Raw genomic sequence first — 13,336 nt, 5'->3', positions numbered from 1 at the left:
CCAGGACCAACACCCAGCTGTTGGTCTGCAAAAGTAATGCTGAGCAAAAGACCATTTTTACATTTGTCATTACCATCACACAGCTTCAAAATATATGCGATTAAAATTGTTCTGTCAAAATGAGAACTGCAGATTAGTACACAGTTTTTTACTGAGAAGTATGGAGGAAAGTTGTGAGGGAGGGACTGACAGATGGCTTTGATAACAAGGCACAGCTTACTGAGGTTGTGAAGGTGTGTGAACCAAGAACATCTTCAGAACCAGAGGCTGGCAGCATATGCCTTAAATTCCTCAGCTCACTGAAGTGTATTCTCCCTTGAACATTAGTCCATTTGTACAGTGATGCAGTAAAGTGATGCAATAACAAAGCATGGAATTGTTTAATCTAGGGTAAAAAATTTTAAGAGAAACACAATCTAGCAACCTTGGCCAGGGTCGTCATGTTGGAAAACTGCTGTTTGTAGATAGGACATTTTCACTGGTGTCAGTCTTACTGGCAATCCTTTCAAGTCAAGCCATAGCTATAGCAAAAGGTCTATGTGCAAGAACTTCAAACAAAGGCCTAACAATATAAATTCTCAGTTCCTAGCTGTTTTATGTAGTTAATATGTTCCCTCAGCTGACAACTTTATTGCCATGTGCAATGAAAATGTACACATTTGGGAAGGTGATTACCTACTTACAGATTTACTTCACTATTTAAACTTTAATGGTATTTTTTCCATTTTATACATGGTGTTTTTATAGCTTCAATGATCAAACAATCAATTTGCATGTATATAGCACCATTTGAAAAGGAAGCATCACAAGCACTTTAGACAACTAAGCAAAAACTGAACTAAGCCAAGCCACTCAGGAGAGCAGGTAAGGTCAAACAAGTCCTCAGCAGCAAGACAAATTAATAAGTGTATCTGCCCAGCTGCTTCTAAAAGGACAGAGTGTTTCAGGGTAATAGCATTAAGGCAGATTTAATCCCACAATCAAATAAGGAAATGAAATCGGTTCTTCCTCAGGTGATACTGCTAAGTCTCAAGGAAGCAGACTGCAGAAGCTTCAGTGCATGCTCCAGACCTAATTATTCATCCTGATGAATAAGGCTAACTTTCCAAGCCGCTGGAAACACGGCGCTGAAGAGGGTTCTGTGTGTGCCAGGAGAGGCACGGCCAAAGTCACCGTGCGGCCCCTGCAGGGCCCCGTACGTACCCAGCTGGTCCGCGATGCTGTCCTCGCTCCTCTGCCAGCTGGGTGTGGACTTGCCGCTGCCGCCCGTGTCCGACTGCGTGTTCTGCCTGTCAATGGAAGCGGGGGATCTACGGCTAATTCCAAACCTGTTCTCCCCAAAACACAAAGCAGATAAGCATTTTAAATATATATAAACCGCACACAAGGGGAAAAAAGCACTTTTAATAAACCAGTGTTGAACAACAGGGCAAACCAACACATAGCACAAATGCTTGATGGATTTATAATGCTTAGCCATTTCGTTTTTATGGTAGCTCTCCAGACCCTTTTACCAGCTTTAATGCATTCAAATACAATATACATTAATTTGTTGAGCATCCTTGGGCAAGAACAACTGGTTACAATGCTACAATTGAAAAAAAACAGATCAAAACATCAAGAAAGAAAATGATGAGTTTTTATTTACACAGATGTTTACATGAAAAGGTGACCAGACTGTTACATGGTTGTAGAAAACTCAACACAGTGAGTAAAATGTAAAAGTTTGGATAAAAACCACACAGGGAAATAAGGTGTGTTTATTGGGAAAAGATCAGATCCTTTCAACTACCCCAAAGCACCACCTCAAACTAGTCAAGGAAAGCATCAGAAAGTTTGTTGGGACAATCCCATGGATCTCAGCCACTTCCCTGGGTTCCAACCAAGAGAGAGTAGTAAGGTCATACCTCTGGATGATGCAGACATATACGCCAACAACATGGATTTGTTTGGGACAATATTAACACTGCCAAATATTTTAAATAAGCCTCTATAACGTTGACTGTTGAGTATGGATTCCCAAATCCTAGGGTTTTATAAATTCTGTAAATTCTTAAGTTATTTGATCATAAAATGATTTGAGTGGATAAGTGCAAACTAAATATAGGTGTAAGAAAATAGTGAGATATACACCTATTGCTGTAAAAGAAAGCATACAGAGCAAAATGAAGACTCTTCAATGGACTCTGCAAAACCTGTCAGCATAGGCAGATGGATTTCAGAAAGATCAATAAAAACAGAGTAAACTCAAGGAGATCAAGCTAATGACAAAAGAGACACACAGTGGCCCTGTGCCACACTGAGCCTACATGCCTCATATACCTAAAAGCCTGTAAGACTTGAAATCTACAGTTCTGTATTACATATAAATCACTTATAAGTCTGCAAGAATTATAGCTGGGTTCAGAAATAGCAGGTCAATCATTAAAAATTCATCAGGAATAATGCATTTTTGAGATTTTTATTTTAATCAGATATACCCTGAAGGAAAAAGAAAATCCTCCAACTCTACATGCACAGAATAACACACAAAATAATTACAAGCTGATATATCATCTCCATATCAATGGGTTTCTCTATCTGTAATGTCTAATAAAACGAGAGAAGGTAAAATAGCCCAGCTGTGCTGTCTACTCACTCTATGAGCTACAGACTGCCCCACACAACCTCCAATGTAAGACACCTTCCCAGCTGTCAGAACAAGCTCAATGTGGTTATCCCACTTGAAATTCACACACCTGGTAACTCCAATGAACCCACCACAGCAACATTATACGGCTCAGAACAACAAAATCCCACTCCCATCCTCAAAGACAAGCAGCTGGAACATGCTTGCAATGTGCAACACATCTTGAAATTTCAGCCTTCTAAAAGTTCACCCAAATGTGATCATACTTCCATTTTGTTCACTGCTCCATGATACAGACAGCATATATTTTGATGAATTAAAAAAAAAGTAAGAAAAACCTGTATATATCTGCGTTCTGAATATAAACAATATACATAGAAATTATGCAAAAAGTAACATTTTTCCTTTTCTGTTCACACAGACTAAGTAGGATTCCACTCATCGAATACCTAAATTAAATATGATGATTTCAATACCAATTCAAGATATGTATAAAAAGTCTAAACACAGCATTTCAAAGGTGACTGATTTCTTAAAACACTGATCTGTGGTCTAACTTTTAAGATCTGTAAACAAACTCACATGGGAAGACTATATTTTCGTGATAAAATAACTAGAAGCTGGCATCTAAAAGAAAAAGCCAAACCCCAAACAAATCTTGGTGCAATGATGTTGCACTGCATCAATATTTTGCTTTCTCTTGTGATGTTCTCTTACCTAATCTCCATTATGTTCATATGCATATAGGCTATGTATGACTAAATTTTACTTTCGACAATCATTTATTGTAGATGCAATAGTGAACACACCAACACCGCATAAGTGTACAGAATACACATATACACATCAAGATCAATCTGGATATTCTTGAAGGCAGCGAAGCTTTTGCCTAAACCCAGCTTAGGATATGGATCAATAGTCTAGAGGCAGCAATTACTGCTTGTACCAATGTCTGATGGAGGCTGGACTCACCCATTCTTCTGGTCGGTTAAATTTCACAAACTTGCCAATTCTGTCACATTGTGTAACAACAAATAAATGTATGCACAAATGGTGAGGCTGAGATTTCCTGCACTGGGAAATCTCAGAGAGTGGTGTACCTAGAAAGCACACTGGAACTTCACCTCTGGAAGATTACCTTCAGGGCTCCCCCTCAGCCCTTACTCCAGCCCATCATTCTCTCTAACATCTTAGCAACTGAATGTTACAATTTCTCTCTCCTATTTTAACAACACATCCGGAGTAATGCTGACCAGACCTACCTGGGATACCAAACATAGCTGCAGAGCTGCCCTGAACCTGCTCCTTCAGACCAATCTCAACAGAAAATGAACATGGAACTGCATTGGCTTTTAGTAAAGGGACAGACATTAAATTGCTTCTTGAGGCAAGGAAAACATTCCTTCACAGTCACATTTTTCATGCTTTCCATTTAGCCTTTACATGCTTACCATTTAGGTAGATGTTCGGGCAATCCTGAGTAAGTATGATTCACGTGTACAAGGACAGTATGAGAGGCAAACTGCTTTTCTTATGGGAATAGAACAGAATAGTAAAATAATTGGAGTTAAGAAATTGGGGTTTTTCTAAAGAGCATCCAATAAAGAACATGCAAAGTTCACATATTAATTGCTTCTTTCATTTTTCCATTTCAACTGTGTTTCCTTGCACCAAATTAAAACTTCAACTCCAAAATGACAATATAGCCAACATTTCTAGGACACATCTCTTTGCTGAAATTTCAAAATGCTTGAAGAATGCTGTAGTGAACATATGTTTATAATTAACTTAAAGATAGAAAAGGGTTGGGGTGGGTGCTGGTGTGCTCTGAGAACAATTCAAAACAAACTTTCAAATGTGTCTGAAAATCCTTTCTTACTCAAGCAGTTTTGGTTGTGATGGTTGAAGGACATGGGGCAGCAATACCTTTTTTGTAGTGTAAATGACATAGCTGGAAAAGAGCAAACGATAATGGGAGCATAAGCTACTCATCAGAATTCAAGGTAACACAGAAATGCTGCTGGTGTGATGTGAATGAGCCAGAAAGTCTACAGAGGATAAAGAGGTTAAGTGCCTTTTTCCAGCTGCAGAGCCCTGGATACACCTATACCTAGTGTTTCCTCACAGCAAAGTTTAACGGGTTTAAAGGCAAATCTCCTAAAGTCAGTAGGACTTAAGCACAAACTTAAACAATGACCAGAACAGGCCTCATAGTGTCATGAATCAAAGTCTTCATGAAGGTGAGCAGCAGAGAAGAGATTGTCTCTTCATAAAACCTCAAACTGAGCTGCAGGAAGGATAGGGGAGGACAAATCATCAGTGGAGCAAGAAGCAGTACTCTTTCAAACACATGCTCAGAAAAGCGTTCTCTGGGCTGGCAGAGAGCACCCAAAGGCAAAAGACAGTGCCCTTGTACTGAGCAATTCCAGACAATGGCATTTAATCCTACTAATAATGTATTTTTTAAAACAAAGGTATTTCTACTTTATAGAAGACCCAAACCAAAATGAATTACACACAATGACCTGCAAAGTACTCAAGAATACTTCAGAGGGACGATTTGCAGTGTGAACTATCAGCAGTTTTGCCCCTTTATCTCCTCTATAGGAAGTAATTTGGAATGTAGTTGACAGCTCTTCTGCTGCCAATTTTTTTTTTTCTCTACTTGGAGATCTTTGATTTATTGGTCCTTTCGGTGCTCTCTGAAAATGATACAGATTTAATTTCTTCCTCTGCAAGTTGCCCCTTACATTGACACTTCAGAGAGTTTGAAGATTTCTGGAAAGTTGGAAGCCTTAAGACAGAATGACTGTGAATATGTGAAAAAGAAGCTAGCTGTGGATTAATTAGCACTTTTGTGCCCACACATCTTAGCTGCACTCAATACTACTTTGCTTCAACTATTAACTGACTGCAAAGGCCCAAACTTATTACTTCTTTTCCTTTAGAATCTAAACCTGTGAAAGGAAGCAATTTACCACATGAAACAAGCACCTTTAATGAAGACTTTTAAATATATAAAAGTCCTTCTGTGTAGTAACCTGAGCAGCCGTAGACAAGGATCAGAGAGAGCGGTTAGGCTGCAAGGTAGAAGTGGAAGCAAGGGATTTTTAAAACTGCCTTCTTCAAGAAGCATGACAGTGTTGTTTGAAAACAGCCATGGTTTCATGCATGTAAACAACAGCTGACAGGAGCCTGCGTAAGCACTCCTTGAGCACACATTACAACAAATGGAACAGAGAACAAAAAATCTGCCGAAACAGAAGATGTAAAAAGTCTGGTGCCTACCCTTCTGGCATAGATTTTTGTCTGTACGTGCCTCCAGTAGAGCCAGTGTCACTCGAGGAGGATAAGTTGCTTGGAGAGTTACGGCACTGCTGCGACCTTGCTAAGGCGATGGAGGAGACGGTGACGTAGACATCAGAGCCAGGGGACAGCCTGTTCAGAGCAAGGGAAGCCTCACATCAGCAGGATCACACTGCAAGGCACGCTCAACAACACCCTGCAAACTGCCACAGCTGCAAGCAATGGCACCGTGGAGACATCAGAAATCCTATCAGTTGAAGGATCACACATTTCCCCCTTATTAATCTACTGGAAACCATGACAATCAACTGTAAAACCCTGGATCCATGGGAAGAAATAAAGGCCAATGTGGGAAGAAAATTTTGGCACACACTAGGAAAACATTCTGGTTTCTAAAGTCTGTTGTTACAGATTGATTGTAAAGAATAACAAAACATGACATTCCTCATCAAAATAGTGAATAGAAGAAAATATTCCTAATTCTCATAGCAAACTCTTGCCTAGAACTTAAACTAACTGTAGTGAGCTGTCTATACAAACTCTTCCAAGAGTATCAAGCTTACCTCCATGCTACCAAACTTGTCCACATTAAAGCACAAGGACTAAAAAAAATGCAATGCAATCTATACATATCACCTTAAAACTTAACATTCTAATACAAAACTATGTCAACAGATCAAGAACTCTGTTTGAAAACACAGACCTGAGTCACATATAGCCTTCAGCTGTCAGAATAACCATACAGCAAATAAACAGTCTTGAACTGCAACACATACAGCTGGGAAGAATGGCTGGAAGCAGCAGGCTTGTACTGCCCAACTCATATCCTGTTCTGTAGTCAAAGGCTTTTTTAGATAACTGCTAGCTTTGTGCATTTTGTTTCCCAAAGCCCAGCAGAACTCACTGCTGTTAGCTGGCTCTTTGTTCTACTCAGACATGACTGAAGCTATTCAAAACTTTTACAGCGATTTAAGTGAAGTTTGAATTACGCCATTCACAAACATCAAACTCCTACTGTGAACAAAAGCCTTTATTAATTTTATCTAGGAAAACAGTAATTTGCACAAGCTAAATAATTTAATATTTGAAAAATAGATAATGACTTCAGTGAAACATATAGATAAATTGCCTCAGTACCCAGCTCAGGTCTTGGGCTTCAGAAGATCTTAGCCTGGCCATTTAATCTGTATCTTGAAAGGAGTGGCAGATTTTAAATTAGCTCTCTCACCACAATACTGTAAAAACTTGAAAAGTTTAAAAAATCTTTTGGAAATTAAAAGCAATTATTGGACAGATTAATGGTCCTTATGTATACATATATATTGAAACAGTGTGTGTATATATATTTATATTTATATTTATATCAAATGTGCATTTGTCCTCCTAAGTATTTTGCAAGAAAGCAGTAAACTAACAAAATCTTAAAATGGAAAGAGCAGTATGACTGGATCAAACTTCTTCACCATTTGGAATTTCATGAAGTGCATATAACTAATAGTAACTTTTTCTGAGACAAAAAAGGAATTATCTAAGGCCTGACCATGGTAGGTACTACACCAGTTCCAGTAATGCCTTTCTAGTCTACCAAACATATTTTAACTTATCCCACATTTATCAAGCAACTATTCTGAAATATTTGCTTGTAAAGAACATGGTTGAAGACTTGAAAACTTGGGGACCCATAAGCCAAGCAGTTTATTTTCCCAGAAGCATCCTTCTAAAAAGAAGAACAAATAGTTTGGCCACACAAAAATGCGCTTTCATTAGCATTCGCTCATGTATAAAGGCACACACATTTAAACTCAGTTATGCTTGCAGAGCAATACACAGTTTCAAATTATGACCTTTTATCCCAATACTAAATTGGAATTGATGGCAAGGAAACCAATTACTTCTCAAATAATTTATTTGAAATTTTTTCTGTTCAAAGAAAAAAAATTCATTTCAGATTCAGCTATGCCTTTTCTTTTCTTCCTATGCCTTACCAAAAAGTGACAGCACTGCTCAGAAGGAACATCAAGACTTCAGCACTATGTCATAGAGTTCTAACTCATGTACAAAGAGGAAAGATCTTCAGGGCAAACAAAATTGTATTATAAATGTGGTCTGAACAACAGAGATGAACAACCAGTCAGGTAGAACATCCTTTTATTTAAAGCAGAAGTATATTTTGTTAGTACAGTTCACAATTGCACTAAAGACATTTCCTTTTGTGTGAAACATATAAGAGAAAAGAATTTAAGAGCAAATTAGTTCAAATTGACTTTTTGAACTGCTTTGAAATCTTTTGATGAAAGGCACTTCCCAAGACAAAAGGTGTATTGTGTTGCGTTAGCAGTATGCCCCTATAGCTAAAATAATCTGAGCCTGTCTTTTGTTTATAATTAAAAACCATACTAAAGCAAGCTCTTATCTATTTCAAAAGAGAGTTTTAAAAGAAATGCCAAAATGGTTAAGTGCATGAGTCCACAACTGAATTTAAAAATAGGCCAAGCGTCCATTACATTAAACAGATACAATTACATTGAAGTCAATTGAACTGGGATTATCCCATGCATGATTTAGTTCTAACAGACCTAGTTCATCCTGAAAGAACTGGTTGAGTCTTGCCAAGTGTGGGAAGAACATCATCTTTTGTGAAGGCAGTGAGTGGAATGGACATACATTTATTTTGTTTAATATGACAACACAGACATTGAAAGCATCCATCTTGCTCTTAATAAATTAATTTCCATGTCATCAGCTGTAATTTTCCCCACGTATTCAGTGTGCATAGGTATGTAGTACACACATCAGAAGAAAAATGTCAGTCTAGGTCACTGTGCCTAAGGCAGTCTAATTACAAGACCATACACAGGTGCCTTTTCCTGTAAAACTGTACAGGCACAGGTCCTATACTGTGCTACAACTTCTCCTGCAAGAGCTGCAGAGCTCAGAAGCCAAGGAGGGTCAGGCTGGCAGAAGAGGGAAAATGGCCTTACAGTCAGTGCTGCCTTGGCAAACTGAATTCTTACTTTGCACTTGCTGGAGCACTCCAATGTGACCACTACTGTATTTGTTAATGATAATTTTTCATTTGTTGTTGCTAATTTTAATTTTTCAAAGGCCTTATTTAATTCCAAGGCCCACTATATCTCTGAGCTGAAATCTTCCTAAAGCACCTGAAGTCAAGTGAGGCTATAATTTGAAAATACTAACAATGCTGGGCACACTTCCAAATATGAGATGGTCAAAATAGGCAGAACAAATAATTAGAACATAATTTATCTCTCTACCTTTGTTCTTAATCTGAAGAGGGCCAAAGACATCTCTTCTCACATAAGAATTTTGAAAAGTAAGTTTAATTAATACCCATGAAGCATTCAGAAACTATAGTAATGGGCACCACTGTAAAGCTTAGAGGGGAATTAGTAATGGCATCTTTACAACAGGATTTGAATGTCATCCAGTAAATAAGAGACAGAGTAATGAAGAGGAAAAAAAAAATTAAATAGCTCTTCTTTAATGAGCTGCATCCACTGTGTGAATTGAATGAGGCAGATGTCCTCTGTTACAAGAAATTCTTGTAATTTAATCAAAAGAAGCATCTGAATATACAGTTACACAAAAGTTCTGAAGGAAACAGCACAGCAAATCTTAATTCTGGCATGCTTACCATCCATGTGTTTGAGTTTTACAATCCTAATAATACTGCAAGCCACAACAATTCCCTGCAAACATGCTCTCAAATGCTCTCATGTTTAAAGGAAAGCAATCCATTCCATTCAAAAAGGAGAAAAACCCAGCAATTTTGAGGAAGGGGATAGCGAACGAAACAGAAAAGCTAATTATGCTGTCATGTTGTACCTTCTCAAGTTTTTGGGTTTTTTTCAAGTTGATCATCACCTTTCAGAAAACACATATTGTAACAAGAAAAGACACAGAGGCAGGCAGTGGGCCACCAGATATATAGAAGAGTTTGTGTATGAAGACACACTGAGAAGCTCTGTGGCTCCAGGGATTATAGAGAAACTTATCCTCTCTGCTTCACTTCATCCAAACATGAATCACACTGGACCAAGCAAGCAGTGATTACTCACTATCCCTCACGACAAAAGAATAAGTAGGAGGTCTAGAGCTACCAAGAGACCAATTAGCAGGAACCTGGATGAAGCGATAGCAGCCACAGCAGTAAAGGTGCAACGCAGCTCCAGGCAATCTTACACAGCAGACAGCCAGGGGACTGTCAGACCCGGTAAGGAGTATTCCTTTACACTTGTAAGCATTTCTTATGCTTTTCCCCGGCCCCCCATTGATGGCCCTTGTCAAACAAGAATGACCAAATCTTGACATGACACAGCATGGCTCTTCTCAGATGTTTTTACATTGCAAGAGTTTGGCTGCATAGGCATGCATACCAACAAACCTCTGTTTTTTTCACTGCTACATCCAGCTCCAGGTCCCAGAGTTGGTAGGAAGTGTGTGGCATGTAATCTCATGTTAGTACGTGTTTTAATTTGAAGAATGTTATGAGAACATTTAAATAACAAATCTTAAAACCCCGTGAGGTAGGCAGTGCATGTACTACAATGCTGACTTGACAGGTAGCAAGATGAGCACAGACACCTGTTTGTTTGTATTTGGAAAAACATCACTGATCCAAGATACACTGCAGCAGATTAGGATTTTTAGGTAATATGGGAACAGTTTAAAATAGAATCTGCCAGCAGGAATTAACCTATAAACTACAACTGGCATAATTACTATCACTGACTACGTGGACATCATTCAAATAAGTATGGGGTCTTAGGGCAAGACTCCAAAATCCTCAATATGTGCTTCAAAGTCCTCAATATGACACAACACCAATCAATGATATTGTTCTAATACTTCCATACTGCGGAGTTTTACTGCCAGTCTGGGACCGTAGTCACGTCATAATTCAGTTTTCCACTTAGTTTAAAATATTGACTGTGCTCAGAAATTTTCTAGTTAAGAGCCTTGAGCTTTCATCCAGCAGTAATCAACTGCAGACTGAAGTGCTCAAGTCCAGACTTGGGTCTTCAACGTGCTTTCATCACTGATTTCCACACTTTTTCAAATGTCTGTCAAATCAAGTTTTAGTCAAAACTGGTTACAGTTTAATTGACAAATTAATTAAAAACAGATAATTATCTACCATTATCTCCTCTCCTTTCCTTGCACAGTGCTTCTCAATAGAGTGTGGAAGCCAAGTGTACAAAAAACCTGAAAACTGAGAGGAGGGGGGAAATAAGTAAAAAAATCAAAGGCTATAATTACATGTTCTCCAAAAACTTTAGCTCTGGTTTATTTCACACATATGTGGTTTATTGTTTTTTCCTTAGCATATCCTTCTGATATTCATTCTGGGTAATAGGCTATATAGTATCCCATGTGGTAATTAATATTGTGAAATAAGATATAACTTGGGATTTATTGAATTTATATGATTAGATTTTTAGTCTTAATGTTGCAGTAACAATAGAGATTTACTTTAAGATTTATAAAGTTCTGGGTTATTTTTCCTGTTTACAAATACCCACCCATATCAATAATAACTACATTCAAAGATCCAGGTACTGTGAAGATCAGGGAAAATAAGCTATTAAGCTGGATGTATGAAGACAATCCAAAGAAGGCAAATTTAAGTAGTATGCTGGACTGTCTGCCTTCTCAGAATGAGGGATTGTCAGGCAATGTACTCTCCCACCTACAACAGCAGTCTCTATGGGGAGATGATGTTTCGATGAATATGAAGTGAAATCCTCCTGTTCTCAAGATCGCTAATGCAGATTTTATTTATTTCTAACATACTTAAATGGACTAAAGGAAGCAAAGCACAGCAGAGCACCATCACTACTGCCTGCACCAGAAACATGCACATATTTCAGCACCTCCAGGGTAAATACAAAAACTAGTGGTGAAAAACGAAATGAGACAGTAGTTAAGAGGGCTATGAAAAACCCACCTTTGTTGATTTTAGGACTTTCCACAATAAGAAGTATCTGAGCTTTCTGAAAAGCAAAGCTTTCTTTTATCACATAGAGAAAAGACAAATGAGTCTTGCAGTGATCTTATTGTTGAGGTTTTCCCCCTCCTGTATTTCTTTAAAATGAAAAAAATTTATTTCTTCACTTTAACTGGAAAGACATTAACCTTATGCAAGTGATGATATATTTAAACTTGATCTACCCAAGACTAACATGTTTAGCAGACCATAAAGATGACAGAAGACATTTTTCAAGCATCCAGAAAAATTCCCAGTGAAATTTAAAAGCTACTTTGATACTATACTTTCAAGGATGAAAAATCCAATAGAATCCTTTTTGAATAATAATAAAAATACTTAAAAGAATGCCTAGAGGAAAAAAAAAAAAAAAACCAACAAAAAAACCACCAGCTACATGCCCTGAAAATAAAGGAAATGAAAAGTCAAAGTTTCACTTCTTGAAAACAAATACTGACTAAGAAAGTGTAATTTTCACTTTGCAAACATTTATCAGGCCATAACCCCCACTTCTAGAAGCCTCCAGAGACTAGATGAGTCTTCAATGCCTTAGGTATGTGATGTTGCCTGCATACAATTTTATGCACAAGGAACACACAGTTGTTAACACCCCTTCTCTCAGGGCAGCCAAAGGCTCTCTCTTTGACATGAGTCAACTCGAGACTGCAGCCAAGCTCTCTGGTTAATACCATGACGAGATGGAAGCGTCTGGAAAAACCAGCAACTCAACAGAATCCGATAGTCTGTCACTGCCTTAAGCTGTTCCCAGGTATTACTATGCCTTCTGGAACTACATAAGGAGATTGTTCAGCACTGGAGAGAGCAAAAAACGCCACCAGCTCAGCTGCTGTTCTTCCCAGTTCAGCATCTGCCTGTCTTTCGCTCTAACAAACAGATATACCCTGTAGCCATGCAATTTTATGTCGGTCCAAATACATAATTCGAGAACCAAGTCCAGCATTTCAGTGGCTTCTGCAACCTTTTTTAACAGACAATCTAGTCAGGTTGTCTGTGAAATTATTAGTGCCTTCAGTGTTGCAGGTTTTTTTTTTTATCAACTCCCACAGATGAGAGTTTTTTTAAGCATACATTTAAGAAAAAGAAAGTAAGAATATTAAGTCCTTAGCAACCACTGTAATTTCCTAACAAGTTATCCAACACAGAAGTTTCAATTTCACCTTGGTAATTTCTTGGTCTTGGCTGTACGATCTTTGAACATGGTTTTCCATCCCCAGTTCTTCAAGACGTGAAAAAAATTTTAAGTTGTTTCATTAAAACTCTCTTACATTTTCTACAATATGCATCTTATTACCACTGTTTTATATTTTTCACCCACAAAGATGATCAGAACCTATCTAAAGCTTTTTTTTCCTAGGAATTGTCCAAAATAAGAA

At 38.0% G+C, this 13,336-nt stretch overlaps 1 protein-coding gene across 4 annotated transcripts in view; it reads right to left on the bottom strand.

Moving 5' to 3' along the window:
* SIPA1L1 (signal induced proliferation associated 1 like 1) overlaps positions 1-13,336 on the bottom strand; it is a 197,449-nt gene that overhangs the window by 22,667 nt on the left and 161,446 nt on the right. For all 4 annotated transcript variants that reach the window (XM_053979928.1, XM_053979931.1, XM_053979929.1 and 1 more), the window contains 2 exons: positions 5,918-6,067; positions 1,204-1,328 (listed from right to left, as the gene is read on the bottom strand). In XM_053979928.1, the coding sequence (XP_053835903.1) occupies positions 1,204-1,328; positions 5,918-6,067 (275 nt within the window). The remainder of the gene's footprint in view (positions 1-1,203; positions 1,329-5,917; positions 6,068-13,336) is intronic.

Source organism: Vidua macroura, chromosome 6 (genome assembly GCF_024509145.1).
Source record: "Vidua macroura isolate BioBank_ID:100142 chromosome 6, ASM2450914v1, whole genome shotgun sequence".
Taxonomy (NCBI): domain Eukaryota; kingdom Metazoa; phylum Chordata; class Aves; order Passeriformes; family Viduidae; genus Vidua; species Vidua macroura.
Note: the sequence above shows the minus strand (reverse complement) of the source record. Positions and strands in the feature narration are given on the sequence as shown.